Source organism: Bidens hawaiensis, unplaced genomic scaffold (genome assembly GCF_021521415.1).
Source record: "Bidens hawaiensis isolate Kalapana, Puna unplaced genomic scaffold, B.hawaiensis_p1.1 tig00000190_1, whole genome shotgun sequence".
Taxonomy (NCBI): Eukaryota; Viridiplantae; Streptophyta; class Magnoliopsida; order Asterales; family Asteraceae; genus Bidens; species Bidens hawaiensis.
The window spans coordinates 7,511,830-7,529,052 of NW_027491020.1; the positions used below are offsets into that span (position 1 = coordinate 7,511,830).

The 17,223-nt window shown below is 35.0% G+C and overlaps 1 protein-coding gene across 1 annotated transcript; it reads left to right on the forward strand.

Moving 5' to 3' along the window:
* Positions 1-2,903: 2,903 nt before the first annotated feature.
* On the forward strand, positions 2,904-5,175 carry LOC143589280 (transcription factor MYB102-like). The gene is made up of 3 exons (XM_077070113.1): positions 2,904-3,592; positions 3,689-3,818; positions 4,408-5,175. The coding sequence occupies exons 1-3, from the start codon at positions 3,463-3,465 to the stop codon at positions 5,114-5,116; spliced, it is 969 nt and encodes a 322-aa protein (XP_076926228.1). The 5' UTR covers positions 2,904-3,462; the 3' UTR covers positions 5,117-5,175.
* The last annotated feature ends 12,048 nt before the right edge of the window (positions 5,176-17,223 follow it).

A 17,223-nucleotide genomic window follows, 5' to 3' on the forward strand; every position in this document is an offset into this window, starting at 1 on the left:
TGCGACTAACAGAACCTTAACGTCGTTAGTTGCAGGTCGCCGAAAAAACGTTTTTTTTGCCAGAAATTCACATTTTTCGCCGGAAAACTCAATATTTTCGACTGAAACCTTTTAATAGCGTTATATCGAACCCATTATGAACATTTTTTCTAGTAAAATCCTCGGTTATTGAGGTCACCGGAACCTTAAAACCACCGCCGGAGTCAATTGGAGGTGATCAAGTGGTGGTGGCGAGTCAGTTAGTGGTGGTGGTGTTCAGGTTGAGTTTGCCAATGAAAAAAAATGAGTTTTTCGAGCAAAAACGTTTTTCCGGCGGCCTGCAACTAACGACGTTAAGGTTCTGTTAGTCACGGACCGTTGTAAACAAATACACCTTTAGTTGGGACCGCTACCAGCCAAGTATAAAGTTTGAACTGTTATTTGCCAATAGTGCATAGTTAGAATTATTTAAAACCAATTTTCCTAAATTAAATGAATTAATCAAAAACAGCTAAAAAGACGGGCTGGGATGACTCGAACCCACGCCCCCCAACCACTCCTAGTCTTAAGACGCACCACCCTAGCCAACTGGGCTAGGGGTTTAGATGATTAAAATCTAAAACGGAAAATTTATAAACAGACCTGCTCCAACCCAAAACAAACCATATGAACCCTAGATTCCTAATTGATTAATCTCGTATGTATTTGATCAATTAACCATAGGGTTAACGATTTATGAATAAATACGATCAAGTTGGTATAATCAATTACCTTAACCAAAGTTAACTGACTGCCTAATTAGAACAAAAAATAGCCGACGATGAGTTGATTAAGAACGGGCATGCACAAGCAATCTGAGTTACTCTAATTATTGTTGGGAATAAGATTTGTGATGCTATGAGGGTTGTTTCTGCAGCTTTAATTGTATTATGGTGATTGGTATCTTGTATATTGAAGAACGGGTTAAGACAGATCGTTAATATAATCAATACATAACAGAAACGATCTCGTTTCTTAATTCATATCGTCGGGGAGCCGATTAAGGTAAGAAGAATAATATTATTGATCTAATTCCAACTATAGAACGACAATTGTGGCTCATGAAATCAAATGGATATACAGGTTGCGGGTTTGGATCATGAATATGGGTTGGGTAAATGGGTAAACGGGTTAAGAGTTTATAATATTCAGAATTTGCACACTGGTCCCTCTAGTTTAGGTGTGGAAACAAAAAATAGATTAAATTATAGTTTAGGGTTAAAATTGTATATAAACCTAAGTTATTATATTTATATATAATAAAGAATTTAAAAAAAATAATTACTCGATAAACGCGATATTTTTGTTGATAAAATTTCCCGAACATAAAACGGGTCGGGTAACACATATAACATATTAAGTGGAAAACCCGAGTTGTTACACGTATAATACAATGCACGCGGTAATGAATATACTGTAATACTAAATACAAAAAATGTGTATGCACTGATATATATATACATAAAGCTAGAAAGAAAATCGTGACATATACATGGGGTGTCTTCCTAGTGACAAGCATCTGAAAAGGTTAGAAGAGAGTTTTATTTGAAATCTTTATCTTTAAGATTAGCGACATATATTATCGATGATATATTCATCTATAGAAAACTATTCCCACCTATGGACATCTGACGGAGCATTATGTGAATCTTATTAGTCTTAACTCTAAGTTATATGAAGGATTACCGACGAGGGAGTGCCAATCAAAAGTTTGTTTAAACAAGTAACCACAACATTTGGACTTTCACGCATCAATGGTCTCTCGGTTATTCATCAGAAAAAATCTCATTCTTTCCAGTTTAGGCTATCCATCGTAGGATATTACTGGCATGCGACAACATATTTAGATATTTAGTTGTCATTCCTTTTTTTTTAGGGTTTTGTTTTTTCGGGGTGGAGGTGCACAAATCGGGTTTTCTAAATACCCGGTTTCGGGTATGAAACCGTGTTTGAATATGACCGGATATTGGTAATACCCGGGTTGGGTTCAAGTCAGGATATTGTTTCTAAAAACCATATCCTATGCATCGGGTTCAGGACGGGTATAGAACCGGGTATTTGAATACCCTATTTCCGGGTATTGTAAAAACCCAATTCCGGGTTTTTTCCGGGTATTTTTCGGGTATAGATCGGATGTTTTAAGGGGTTGCACTTTATAAGGGGATTTTCGGATATTTTTCAATTATGTTTCGGGTAATTTGGGTATAGATCGGGTATTTGAAAAACCCGGTTTCGGGTAATGGAGAAACCCGGTTCCGGGTAAGGATTTTTGCGCTGAAATGCATACCTTATTCTTACCCTACGGGTAGGGTCATGTGCAGGTTCGGATATTAAAAACCCGAGTATTAGAAAAACCAATTCCAGGTATTTTTTTCTGGTCCGATTCCGGGTTCTGGTTGTTTGTGCACCTCTGTTTTGGGGTATCATCGCATATTACCAACAGACACCATTCGTCGATGATAATGCGTATATAATACTTGATTCTCTTACACTTGTAGTGAGTTATTAATTACTTTTATAAATCTGAGAAAACAAAATAAATACTACAACATATTTAACATTAAAACACATAAGCATTTAGGCAATACTGGAAAGCATGCAATGCAAAACATGTTTAGACAAATTAAAAGCCTAAATATCAGGCTAATCATTTTGACGGGCTAGATCATGTAACATGGTTTGTTATAATACTATTTATTTTAAACTAGTTAAAATGTTTAATTATAAGCATGTCAAAAAAATAAATAAATAAATAAATATGTAAGAGACTTTATATGCGTGTAAATTTAATTAAATAGGATTTTCCTCTCAGAAAGTACTCCTTGATGCTAAAAGTATATATGTGATTTATATGTTTAAATTTCAGTAGCAGAACCATTACACATACATATATTATTTGTTTACAAGTTCATTTATTGATAAAAAGTTATTGGATTGCCATATGACATGCATACGTTGGAGTTGCATCATTGATAGACAAACGAAGCTTATAAGATCCTTCCACTTCAAGTACAAGGAAAACAACATTAATCAACGATGTGACATAAGATCACGGAGTATTTGTGTATATATGTAAAAAGATGAAGAAATTACATAAACATTTCCGGTAGACAACCTAACAACCTTTCTTTACCCCCTCTTTTCAACTATTCATAAGGTCAAACAATATAAAAGTCAATCCCATCAACGTGTGCTATGTGTTACGTTGTGTATAATCAAATTAAAAGAGATCCTTTTCACTTCACAACAATTGCAACATATATGTATATCTTTCCTATATATACATGTAAATAGTCATCTCCCTCTTGGACCTACCACTTTCAGGTTTTCTTGTAAAAGTCGTCCTTAATTATATTAATTAGTCATTAAGATAAAGTCTATATATATATATATTCGTTAGGATATATCAATAAGGAAACATTTACTGAAAAAAAACAGTAAGAAATGAGAAAGTTATTACAATCTGAAAATGAGCTCAAGAAAGGGCCTTGGACTGAGGAAGAAGATCTCATACTCATCCAGCATGTTCAAAAACATGGACCTGGCCAATGGCGTAACCTTCCCAAGAAAGCCGGTAATTAGCCTCTCGATCGCCTGCATACTTACCTTCGGTTATTATTGAATCGTGTTATATATATGTAGCTAACCTTTGATTATAAATGTATAATAGGGCTTCAAAGATGTGGAAAGAGTTGTCGGCTTCGGTGGATAAATTACTTGAGGCCTGGTATAAAGAGAGGAAGATTTTCTTGTGAAGAAGAAGAGACTATCATCCAACTTCATAGTGTTCTTGGAAATAAGTAAATTCTTTTATTTTCTTTTTTCTGTTTTTTATTGATGAACACACACACTCTACTCTAGACCTTTCTAAAAAATATTTACTTCAAAGTTTCCAATTGTCACATAACTAAAGACTATATGAAAATATTTGTCCATTTCGATCACCAGTGATTTAAAATATGAATCATTAGAACATACAGTATTTTCACTAATTGGAGAATTTTTTAGATTACTAGGTGGTTTACGATTCAGCTAAGTACATTAGGTATTTCTATACTTAACTAATTTGAGAATTTCTTTTCTTTTTTTTTTTGTTGGAGTTTGTTTCCATAATAGTTTTTTTTTACCAAACTTAACTTTTCGCTTAAAGTTTCTCATCATACTCTATGGAGTTCACTTGTATAGAAGTGTAGAAAAACTTTAAATAAACACCTTAAAATACTTATTTGAATCCAAAAACGCCTACTATACTAATCACAAAATACCTAGTATAACAGTCTATAAAAGAGATGTTCTTTAACCATTAAGATTTTTCAATGAGAAATGCCATTTTTTGTCTCAAAAGTTTTAAGGACTCATCTTTTCCGTTTTCAATTTGATTGAATACAGATGGTCAGCAATTGCCGCTCGTTTACCTGGAAGAACTGATAACGAAATTAAGAACTACTGGAACACCCACATCCGTAAAAAACTACTCCAGAATGGAATTGATCCGGTGACTCACACTCCTCGTGTAGACTTCTTCGAATTTTCGTCCATATTTAATTCTGTTAGCCTCCAAACTCTAGTAAATCCTCAAGTTCTAAAGCTTCTCACCATCTTAGCATCATCATCAAAAAATGTAAACCAAGAGTTGTTACTCAATAACCACATATACCCTACAAATCCATATCAAAATCATCAAAATACAAATTTCAGTTTCACCCCTTCTAATCTCCAAAGCACCCTTTTGAATCAAAGACACCCCATGCATGCAAATGCTATGCAAAACTTTCCAGAAGACTCGGTAAACATGAGCGGCGAAACTAGTGAAGATATTTTGATGCGTGCATGCTTGACAAGTGATTGTTTTAGTGTCCCAAATGACAACAATCAATCTACGTCCAGTTTTCGGCCTTCATGTACGGATAATATCATTTCCAGTAGCCAAAAGTTCAACTACGAGTCGGTCTTAGACTCACCCATGTCAAGTGCGACACCATTAATTTCGTCATCGATGTTCATCAACAATAGCAGCACCGAGGATGAGAGAGAAAGCTACTGCAGCATGTTTAACTTAGACATTCAAAATAGTATAGAGTTTAATCGTTCCATATAGCTTACGAGATGTATTGTAAATTACATAGATTTGTTGAATGAACCGTATAGTTTTATAACTTTAAAATAAAAACTTACAGTATTGTTGTTGATGTTATGGTTGTTGTCATAGTCACATGGTTCGTGGTACGCTCCGGTACGGGAACGTGGAATGGGATTGCAATTCGCTAGGTCTCTAAAATTCGGTACGAGGGAGGGTAGCCTTATTTCGGATCGCTTCGGTACGGTGTACCATATAGTGTGGTACAATGCACCAGTTAATCAAGATTAATCGCAATAAATTTGATTGAATTTTTATAAGTAATTTTTCAATTTGTTAATATTTACACATTATAAAAAGTTTAGGGTATATTTTAAATAATGACTATGACTTCAAGGATATAAATGTAAATTTGGTTAAAAAGAAACAAAAAGATCGTGGTATCTTCCCTCAAAACCTAATTTCAGCAGCCTCCCGTCTCTGCAACTTCATCTATGTTCGCACTCCCAAAAGCATCCGGTAACATTGGTCGATTATCTGGAACGCCAATTGCAGGCTTGGAATCGCGGTCCAGAGCGTTCCAGGATCGTTTTCGTACCGCGTTTTGGTACGAACGATCCAGATCGAAAATCGTGGCCAAGTGAGTGAACCATGTGACTATGGTTGTTGTTGGTGGAGGCGGTGGTCAAAGTATTTGAATTATTGGTGCAAACTAGAGTAAATATAACATTATTTGTCGTTTAGAGGAAAATGACCAAAATAACCATTGACTTGTCAAAGTCACCATTTTGTTTATCAAATTTTTCTCTCCCGAAATTGTCTTACCTTAAATCCAATCAGCCTACCAAGTTACAAATCAATATCTGACAAGATTTTCAACCAACCAGGTAACATCATATTTAAAAGTTTCGTCTAGACACAGGAGATTTTAAGATCTATGTGAGACGCTAGGATTTTAATTTACTCAACATTTATTAAAAATATTTATATACCGAAACACTTACCATTAATTATATAAGTAAGAATAGTTTTTGTTTCTTAGCATATGATGGTTAATAAAATTAGAAAAAATTATAGAAATTGTCCTTTATGTTTGTTTACACCAAATTTCACTCATTTTCCTTTATCTTCAAAATTAACATGCATTATCATTTATGTTTATGAATCCAACAGTGTTCGTCATTTTGCCCTAACCCAGTTAGTTTTTTCTTGTTAAGTTAGATCATGTGCCTTGCACATGAGGACAAATTGGTCATTCTACCTATGTAATAAAAAAATTCATAAATAAATTATGTATTATGCTTAATTAAAATATTCATAAACAAATTATATATTATGTCTAATTATTTATATTATCCTTTCTCCTTCTCCTCCTTTTAAACATGCCCAACCTCATCCCTTCATTTCCTCTACTTGCCATTGCCACAACCAGCCATAGGCGGCACCATGACCTGTCACCATCCTCGACCACGGCAGCGAAAGCACCTTTTTTCGGCAATAAAGCAAAACCCCCTCATTCTCTCTCATGAATCTCTCTCTAAAAATAGCCCAAATCATAGTACTAGGTTCTCCGACTGAAGCTACCACCCACCGTCTATTTCAGATATGTGGTGTTGATAGGCGATGGCGGTGTCCGATTGAGATGGGGACCGGGAGATTTGATTCTCATAAGCATTTGAATAAAATCCTGATTCGAAGTTGGACCTTTGCACCCACGAGTATCTGGCCAAGTCTATTGAATCTATTCATATCAGCATAGCAATGTTGTGTTAGAGTTGCCTATAGAAAATAGACTAAGGGAAATGTGGATATCAGTAATGATTTGGGGTTTGATTGTTGATATTGGAGTTTTATTTGTGAGATTATTGATAACTAGGGTTTGTATGGGAACTCAATCGATGGGATCGAACGGTGGAGGTTTATATTGGATGAATATCATCTAGGCGAAGTTCATTGTATAACCTAACATTGGTTAAAGTTCAACAACAATTATGGGGGTTTAGGGTGGGAGTAGGTGTTGGAAGGTGGTAGGTGGTTGCAGGTGGTAGTAAAGTTGTGGTACTTTTGGAGCCGATGATAATGGGTTGGGTTATATAATAATTACAATATAGTTTTAATTAAATTTGATTTAACAAAATAAACTGTATTTTGTTTTTAATCATTTAAGAAATTTTAATTTAATAATAGGCTTTTTTATTTAATTAAATGAGTAGAATAACCAATTTGTCCCCATGTGCAAGACACATGAACTGACTTAACGAGAATAATTAACTAGGTTATGGTCAAAGGACAAACGCTGTTGGATTCATAAACGTAAAGGATAAAACATGTTAATTTTGAAGATAAAGGACAATAAGTGAAATTTGGTGTAAACATAATGGACAATTTTTGTAATTTTGTCTAAAACTTAATTAAGCAGCCTACTAGGTTTTTTAAGTAAATAAAAATTATGACGGCTTACCTAGATTTTCTAGGCGCACGCTTAGATTTTTTAGGTGCCTACTAGATTCTCTATGTCACACCTGCACTTAGGGCCTAGCCGTGTGACCAATAGTTGGTACCTGTTTTGAAAATATATCAGAGTTTTAATGGAAGTCTTTAAAATATATTTTTATTTAGCGGAAGTCTTTTTAATAATAAAATATTAATTTATATTTATTAATATTAGTTTATTTGTAAAATCTTTATTTATAACAATAATAATATTTGATTTATAATAAAGCTTTTCGAATAATAAATATTCGTGAGTTTGATTTGTAAACCTCGTTTGATTTATAAAACTTGTTTAAATATTGTTTGCAATATTTTAATAATTTTAAAACTGAGTCATCTCTACCTTGCGAGCGTCTATCTCCTTGAATGGCTCTAATTCCTTGCTACCTGTACTAACTTTGTATCCTGTAATCATGGGGGGGGGGGGGGATGGGGGGAATACGTCAGCGATATGCTCGTGAATCATTGACTCTAAAAACATTTTTATAAATCTTTCTTTGACTGACAAGATAGTTTTCATGAAACAATCTCAGCAGAAACGTCTATTATTTCTGGGATTGTGCCACTGCCATACACACACAATTACGGTTCTTCGGGAATTGACACCCTTTGGAGAACTTTTATTATGACCTCTAGTCTGCGGCCACGTAGCCTTGACTGATAGACTAGATTGATTATGTTTGGATCCAAACACATGTGTACTCGGTCTGAGTTGTTTTTATTTTCTATCTTGTATTTTTAATAGGGAACACGTAATCCCATAAATCTTTATTTGACTGTCTTTGTTTAAGATAAACAACCCGTTTATCTTGACTGAACAAGGTTTAACGTATTTACCTGTGATTGTCTGTTCTGAATGATGTGGTGATCTCGTTTGAAAACCTTTGTGAATGGATAAATGATTGTATGATTGACCTATAATAATAAAATAGGTTTATGTAAATACCCGGATCGTCTCTTAATCCGGCTACTGACATTTAGTCTGGTTTTGACAGCTTAAACCTTGATTGATCTTTTGTTTGAATAAAATATGTTTGATATGAATTCCTTCTCTTTATTTTCTAACCATGTGCTACGCTTCTTCTTCAAGAAGAAATGTCTATGATATGTTTCTTCTTTAAGGAGAAACGTCATTTATCTATAACCTTTGTTTGTTAAGTCTTATGTTTCTTTAAAAATAAAGAAACACTATCTTAACTATAACCTTAAGTTTCTCATTCATAAAGAAACTATAATCTTTGTTTAGACCATTTTATATTTCTTAATTATAAAGAAATTTTATTTAGTTGTTATACTTTGATCAAGGTCTAGGCTATATCTCCGACTAGGGTCTAAGCCTTTAAAATAATAATATTTTATTTGGGCAGAACCCATACCTTGCTTAGGTTATTATTTTCTAGATTCTCGGGCAGCACTTTGACGCTTGCACGTACTTTGAGAATCTTGATCAACAACTCCTCGGCACGCAAATCGAGGCAACGTTCGGGGGTTGCCGGGTCGTGCACGTACTTCGAGACAGAATGTCGGGTCGTCTCGGGTCTGCACGGTCTACGAGGTCGTCACGCGTTACGAGGTCGACACGCAAAACGAGGTGCGCCGGTCGTCGGGTTTGTTGGTACGAACTTCGAGGTGTCGTTGTTGTATGGTACGGATTACGAGGTTATGATTTGTCGGGTCGGTGGCACGGAAACCGAGGTAGAGAGAGAAAGTATTTCTAGAGAGAGAGTGGGTTTGTGTGATGGAAATAAGCCATGAGCCGCCCTATTTAGAGCTGAAATCTAGTCCCATCGCGATACGCGATGGAACCTTTCTCTTGGTCATCGCGTATCGCGATGACACACATTATTCAGAGAGTGCCACGTGTCGCCATGTGGCGAACACGTGTCACATTCTGAAACACCCTCTTCCACGTGTTGACACGTGGCCTGCCATGTGTCGCGACGTCTGCCACGTGTCACCTCCGGGTGACACGTGTGTGATGTGTCATCAAGGACCATCGCGTATCGCGATGGCCTCTTTGGCTACGCGATGGGTCAATAAATCAAGATTTTTATTTTTATTTTTAAATCACTTTAGTTTTACTAACTTGTCATTTTTGGATCGAAATTTCGGGGACGTTACATCCTCCCCACCTTGGAATGAATCTCGTCCTCGAGATTCGTGGTGAGTGATTTCCTGCTTATCGATTTACAATTAGACTCTTTCTAATCTGCTACTTGATCTTAACTTGAACCATTTGCATGGTTTGCAATCTATGATTTGTTGTTAACTTATATCTTTGGGTGACATATTCAGTCAATAGTTGAGAATATCATAAGTAATTGTAAATTGTTAAGCACAGTGGCCAGTTGTGTTTAACTATTTACCTTACCTTTTGTATTCTAAACATTTACTGATGTTAACAATATTGCTTCTTGGATTCAGTCTATCGAATCCTTTTAATCTTACTCGTCTTGATACCTTTCAAGATATTCATACTTGAGTAATAATATTCCTTTACTTCTTGATCTTGACGGATTCCTTCCGTTTATTTCTATCAATTATACTCTTGAACTTTAAATGTTCGGATAACTGATTTTTCTTGAGTAGACATATTCTTATGTCTTAATTTAATTCATTTGTTTCATCTTTAATTCATCTTTCTATAGATGATGAAGTATGATATTATTTCTTTTCATAGGTATTAGCATTCTTATGTAAAGACACGATCTGTATGCTAATATTTTTCTTTATATACATTAGGGATTTAAATACCCTTATACGATTACAAAATATCTCGTTTAAATGAGATTACAAACACTTTACAAGAGCTAACTAAACTATTAGTTATTTCTAATGCCTTTAGATCTTGACATTCGTTGGCATACTCTTGTCTACTTCTATTCTTGGTTGGATGCATCTTGTATGTTTAACATATCAGCCTTTCCTTTCTTGGCACCACTTCCAATAACGTTGTTTGTCTTATTTGGACATTCTGAGCTGAAGTGTCCATTTTCTCCACAACTAAAACATACAACTGTTTTCCTTTTGCAATCGTCTTCCGAATGACCGAGTTTATTGCAAAAGTTGCATGTGATTAATGGAATATTTTTGGGGAAGTTTGTTGGTCTTAAACGTTTCTCGTGATGTCTCTTGCCACAGCTTTGGCATATTGGTCTTGTATATTTAAAAGACCCTTCCTCCTTTTCTTTGCTTTTCTTTGCTTTTCTTTTCCTCGATTTCTTCTCTCTTTCCTTTGTCATTCTCATCTTCTTCTTGATTTCTAATAAGACCATTCATAAGATAACCGGCTAATTCCATGGCTAAATCAGCGGTTTGAGGCAAATGAGATCTTACCATTTCTCTAATTTCCCGAGGTAAACCCCATATGTAGCGGGTTACTTTGTTGGATTCGGGTATTACCAAATGTGGTACCAATCTACAATACTCATGAAACTTAGTATTGTATTCTCTGAGATTAGTGTCTTCCACCTTGAGGTTCAAAAACTTAGTTTGAATAAGATCGATTTCATGCATGGGAGAGAACTTTCGTAACACCAGTTCTCTGAATTCTTCCCACTTCAATTGGTACATAGTTTCTCTACCCTTTGACATGATCAGGGTATTCCACCACTCCAAAGCCTCACCTTTAAAGTATTGAGAGGAGTATTGAATCTTTTGAATATCAGTACAATTGCTGATGATAACAATGGACTCGATTTATTCAAGCCATCGTACAGCTGATATGGCACCTTTATCGCCATAGAATTCTTTTGGTCCAAATTCCTTGAAGTTCTTAAAACTACTGCCTTGAATTACTAGTTGTTTCTTGAATTTACGATTGAGTTTGCTCCCAGCGTTGGAGCTATGAACACTTTCTTCATGATGAGAAGGTTTCTTATACGGATGAGTTCTTGATGATTTATTTGAATGTTCTATTTTATGTTTGTGTGACCCTTCTTTCATTGCATTGATGAAGGGTGTCATTGCATTATGAATCATGTCTTGGATTTTGACCAGATACTACTCAGGAATCTCCTGTGCAGGTTTGGTCATATCTTTGTTGCTTCTATGAGTTGAAGCTTCATCATCATTCCCTTGATTGTTTGGATTCGACATTCTGTAAACAGAATAGAAATTCTTTATTTATATACTAATGATTGAATGTTTTCAACGGATGTGTGACATTTGATGTTAGTGCAAAAGATTGATTTGTTTATGAAATGTTTAATTACGCTTATCGCATTTCGAGAGGATTCTTTCTAATCTTTCTTGATATTGTTTGTATTGTAATGACGCAATTCTTATTATTCTTTATTTGAGAATTTGATGTTTGAGATAATTGTATGAAACGATAATTATTTTCAAAGTATTTTAACGATGATAGTCGATGGGGTCCTTTGAGAGACATCAATATTTTCTAGTTGTGTATTATTGAAGTGGTTAGTACAAATCTTGTGTACAAATAGACCACGAGAATTTCTATACTTCTCTTTCTAGGTCTGATCCTTTTAATCTTTGCTTAATTTGTCCACCTGGACTTTTCCTTCAATTATAGCTATAACTCTCATACTTCCAGATGTACTTGAGAGTTTGTGCAATCTTTTCTTGACATATTTCCTTAAAAGATACATTACAAATTTCGAGGAAATTTAAATACATCTCTTATTTATGTTGTTACAAGATTGCACGACATTTATTACAATTGCATTGTTTACAACTACTAAGAATTCTTATTTCCTCCATTGAATAATCAGCTTCTTGATCCGGTTGTCATTCTTGGTATTTTTTTTACTTTCTCTTTTTCTCTTCGCCTTTCCTTAGCATCCATTGCTTTGGTTAGTTTGGTGACATTGACCTCATAATGTGTCGGATCATCTTCAATGTCATACATCTCCATGTTCTGACCTTCACCTTCAATGTTGGTTAAGTATAGATCTTGCATCGTTGAATAATATTCCTGTCCCTGAGGATTTTCTTTTGAATAAGTCATTACTTCCTTTCCTTTCGACACCATTGGTTTCTTGGATCTACTTGATACGTCTCTTATATGTATTCCGATTTGGAATAATCCAAGCTAGCGGAATGTTAGAATCAAACGAATCTGAATCTTCTTCCATTGCTGTTTGATATGAGCTCTCATCACTAGATATAGGAATTGGGAGAAAAGATGTTCCCATATAGCCTTTCCCTTTACCAGGTCGAAGCTGAACGGATTCTTCGCTAGATTGACGATCGCACATCTGTATGAGGTTATATTGGGGATAAGAGCGCGTTTTCTTATCTTATCCGTACTTGTTATATTTTATTCGTATTTTTAATCATTCAATTATTTCTTTGATATCCTTTCTTGAATACTAATGATTATTATAAACTTATTTCTGATCGAAGCCTAGGTATGATTAAATACCTAATTTGCTAAGATCGATGGCTCTGATACCAACCTGTCACACCTGCACTTAGGGCCTAGGCGTGTGACCAATAATTGGTACCTGTTTTGAAAATATATCAGAGTTTTAACGGAAGTCTTTAAAATATATTTTTATTTAGCGGAAGTCTTTTTAATAATAAAATATTAATTTATATTTTTTAATATTAGTTTATTTGTAAAATCTTTATTTATAACAATAATAATATTTGATTTATTATAAAGCTTTTCGAATAATAAATATTCATGAGTTTGATTTGTAAACCTCGTTTGATTTATAAAACTTGTTTAAATATTGTTTGCAATATTTTAATAATTTTAAAACTGAGTCATCTTTACCTTGCGAGCGTCTATCTCCTTGAATGGCTCTAATTCCTTACTACCTGTACTAACTTTGTATCCTGTAATCATGGGGGGGAAAATACGTCAGCGATATGCTGGTGAATCGTTGACTTTAAAAACATTTTATAAATCTTTCTTTGACTGAAAAGATAGTTTTCATGAAACAATCTCAGCAGAAACTTCTATTATTTCTGGGATTGTGCCACTGCCATACACACACAATTACGGTTTTCCGGGAATTGACACCTTTTGGAGAACTTTTATTATGACCTCTAGTCTGTGGCCACGTAGCCTTGACTGATAGACTAGATTGATTATGTTTGGATCCAAACACATGTGTACTCGGTCTGAGTTGTTTTTATTTTCTATCTTGTATTTTTAATAGGGAACACGTAATCCCATAAATCTTTATTTGACTGTCTTTGTTTAAGATAAACAACCCGTTTATCTTGACTGAAAAATGTTTAACGTATTTACATGTGATTGTCTGTTCTGAATGATGTGGTGATCTCATTTGAAAACCTTTGTGAATGGATGAATGATTGTATGATTGACCTATAATAATAAAATAGGTTTATGTAAATACCCGGATCGTCTCTTAATCCGGTTACAGATCTTTAGTCTGGTTTTGACAGCTTAAACCTTGATTGATCTTTTGTTTGAATAAAATATGTTTGATATGAATTCCTTCTCTTTATTTTCTAACCATGTGCTACGTTTCTTCTTCAAGAAGAAATGTCCATGATATGTTTCTTCTTTAAGGAGAAACGTCATTTATCTATAACCTTTGTTTGTTAAGTCTTATGTTTCTTTAAAAATAAAGAAACACTATCTTAACTATAACCTTAAGTTTCTCATTCATAAAGAAACTATAATCTTTGTTTAGACCATTTTATATTTCTTAATTATAAAGAAATTTTATTTAGTTGTTATACTTTGATCAAGGTCTAGGTTATACCCCCGACTAGGGTCTAAGCCTTTGAAATAATAATATTTTATTTAGGCAGAACCCATACCTTGCTTAGGTTATTATTTTCTAGATTCTCGGGCAGCACTTTGACGCTTGCACGTACTTTGAGAATCTTGATCAACAACTCCTCGGTACGCAAATCGAGGCAACGTTCGGGGGTTGCCGGGTCGTGCACGTACTTCGAGACAGAATGTCGGGTCGTCTCGGGTCGGCACGGTCTACGAGGTCGTCACGCGTTATGAGGTCGGCACGCAAAACGAGGTGCGCCGGTCGTCGGGTTTGTTGGTACGAACTTCGAGGTGTCGTTGGTGTATGGTAGAGAGAGAAAGTATTTCTAGAGAGAGAGTGGGTTTGTGTGATGGAAATTAGCCATGAGCCGCCCTATTTAGAGCTGAAATCTGGTCCCATCGCGATACGCGATGGAACCTTTCTCTTGGTCATCGCGTATCGCGATGACACACATTATTCAGAGAGTGCCACGTGTCGCCACGTGGCGAACACGTGTCACATTCTGAAACACCCTCTGCCACGTGTTGACACGTGGCCTGCCATGTGTCGCGACGTCTGCCACGTGTCACTTCCGGGTGACACGTGTGTGATGTGTCATCAAGGACCATCACGTATCACGATGGCCTCTTTGGCTATGCCATCGCGTATCGCGATGGGTCAATAAATCAAGATTTTTATTTTATTTTTAAACCACTTTAGTTTTACTAACTTGTCATTTTTGGATCGAAATTTCGGTGACGTTGCACTCTAGGCGTCCATCTAGATTCTAAAATACCCGGGGTGTCACGACTAGATTTTTGGCATATGGCGTGACTAGATAGTTGGTTGAAAATCTAGCTAGTCGGATAATAATTATTAACTTAGTGGCCTAATGAGATTTAGGATGGACAATTTTAGGAAGATCCGATGCTGATTGACAAAATTATGGCTTTGATCGGTTAAATAGACATTTGGTTATTTAAAAAAATGTATATTTGTCGAAGTTGTATGTGGTATTTAGGAAGGGTTAATGTAAACTATTATATATATATATATATATATATATATATATATATATATTAAAATACCCTTCACTTTCAGCCGCACACATGTATACCGTTTTCTTTCTCTCTGTGTTCTCGAGTTTCATTTAACCGAGGAAAGGGAACGAAAATGAAGGATGAATAAAATATGTTGTGTTCCCGAGTTTCATTCAAGAATGGAAAAGGAAGGAAAAGTTAAAATAGGTGTTCCTAAGTTTCATTAAAAGAAAGAAAAATGAGAGGAGAGAAGAGATAATGACGAGTAAAATAAAAAAATTTGTATCTTTCCAAATTAAAAATATTTGAAAGGAAAATAAGTTGAAGAGAAAGAGGAGATACCAAAAGAATAACAATTTCTTTATCTTGCCTTTCTCTTCATAAATGAACTCGTGAACACAACAACCTCATTTATCCTCAACCATACAAGACACAGCTCACTTCTTCTCAATCACACCCTAAAAAAACCCTAATTAACCTTCCCCATCTACCAACTCACCGGATGAACATAGCTTCTCTTCGGAGATGCATACGTGTTATCCTCTACTTCTCTCTCACTTTTCAAACTAACAGTGACAATGAAAGAGATGTATGAAAACGACTATGAGCCCTAAGTCGTGCACCATCCAGGTAACAATTTCTATGTTGTTTCGGATTAGGGTTTTACTCTATTTAAATTATCGTGCTCTAACCTACTGTAACTCTGTAATCTTTGTGTTATAAGACTCATGTGTTGACCATTGTTTGTTTGTGTTGCAGGAAACTCTGTTTTAATCACCAATTGATTCAACATATATATGATTGATTATTTGGGTAAGTGTTTTATACTAATTTCGGTTCATAAATTTATTTTGGTTTCTTTTAGCTATTGATTAGGGTTAACTTTGGGTTATTAACTTATTATTATGCAGCTACATAGATGATTCTCATTAGTTTGTATATGACTATTTGTGTGTTAAAGAAAACACACTTAGTATTGGAGCATTGATGTGCTGACACTGATTGTGTTCACTTGCTGTTGTTACTGATGAATTTCACGTAATAGTCAAAGGGTGTATATAAGCAATGTATTGAAATTGATATTTAAGGGAATTTTATAAATTTTATTTTGGAATTCAAGAAAATGTGCAGATTTGTTAACTGTTTTCTAATTTGTGCAGGTTCAACACTTGCTCGGAATATCGGGACAGCCTCAATTGCTTGCCGTATGTAATTTTCTTTTTCACTTTACCGTTACAGGATTTCAGTATCCGATTGAGGTTTTTGAGGCCTTATAATGTTACTATTTGTGACTAATTTTTAAATCAACTAATCAACGTGTTCATGTTCAAACATTATTAAACGATACACTCTTTAAAAAATTGTGTATACGTCTAAGATTAGCAACTTAATGTTAAAGCCTGTAGCTTATTTATTTCCCTGCATGTTCCTATGCGTGCTTGGATAAGGGAGCTTTTGGTTTTAGGAATCTGAGTAGCAATCTAATGTTAGAGCATGTGTTTGCTTGGATAGTGACATAGTGTAGCTTTCTGTTTTTTTGAATCTAATTGTCGTTAATTTTATGATTGCCGTTTAAAGTTAAAAAAGTGTCACTCTTCTGATTTTGAACTGTGACCACGCTGCATCATTGCTCAATAATCATCACATGCTTTTGATTATTATTGCATGTCTGTGGGGATTGTTGTTGAACACCTTTTTGCTCACGTACACACACAAAATGGTTTAGCCGAGTCATTGATCAAACGCCTAAAGCTAATAGCTAGACCACTAATAATGAGGACAAAACTCCCTGTTTGTATTTGGGGTCATGCAATTATGCATGCTGGAACATTAATTCCTGTGAGACCAAGTGCAAATCATAAATTCTCTCCGCTACAACTTGCCTCTG

What these genes read in the sequence shown, in the direction of transcription:
- LOC143589280 (XM_077070113.1), top strand. Translation starts at nt 3,463, where the DNA reads ATGAGAAAGTTATTACAATCTGAAAATGAGCTCAAGAAAGGGCCTTGG. An exon ending in TAACCTTCCCAAGAAAGCCG is followed by an intron (nt 3,593 to 3,688) that starts GTAATTAGCCTC and finishes AATGTATAATAG; the next exon opens with GGCTTCAAAGATGTGGAAAG. An exon ending in CATAGTGTTCTTGGAAATAA is followed by an intron (nt 3,819 to 4,407) that starts GTAAATTCTTTT and finishes GATTGAATACAG; the next exon opens with ATGGTCAGCAATTGCCGCTC.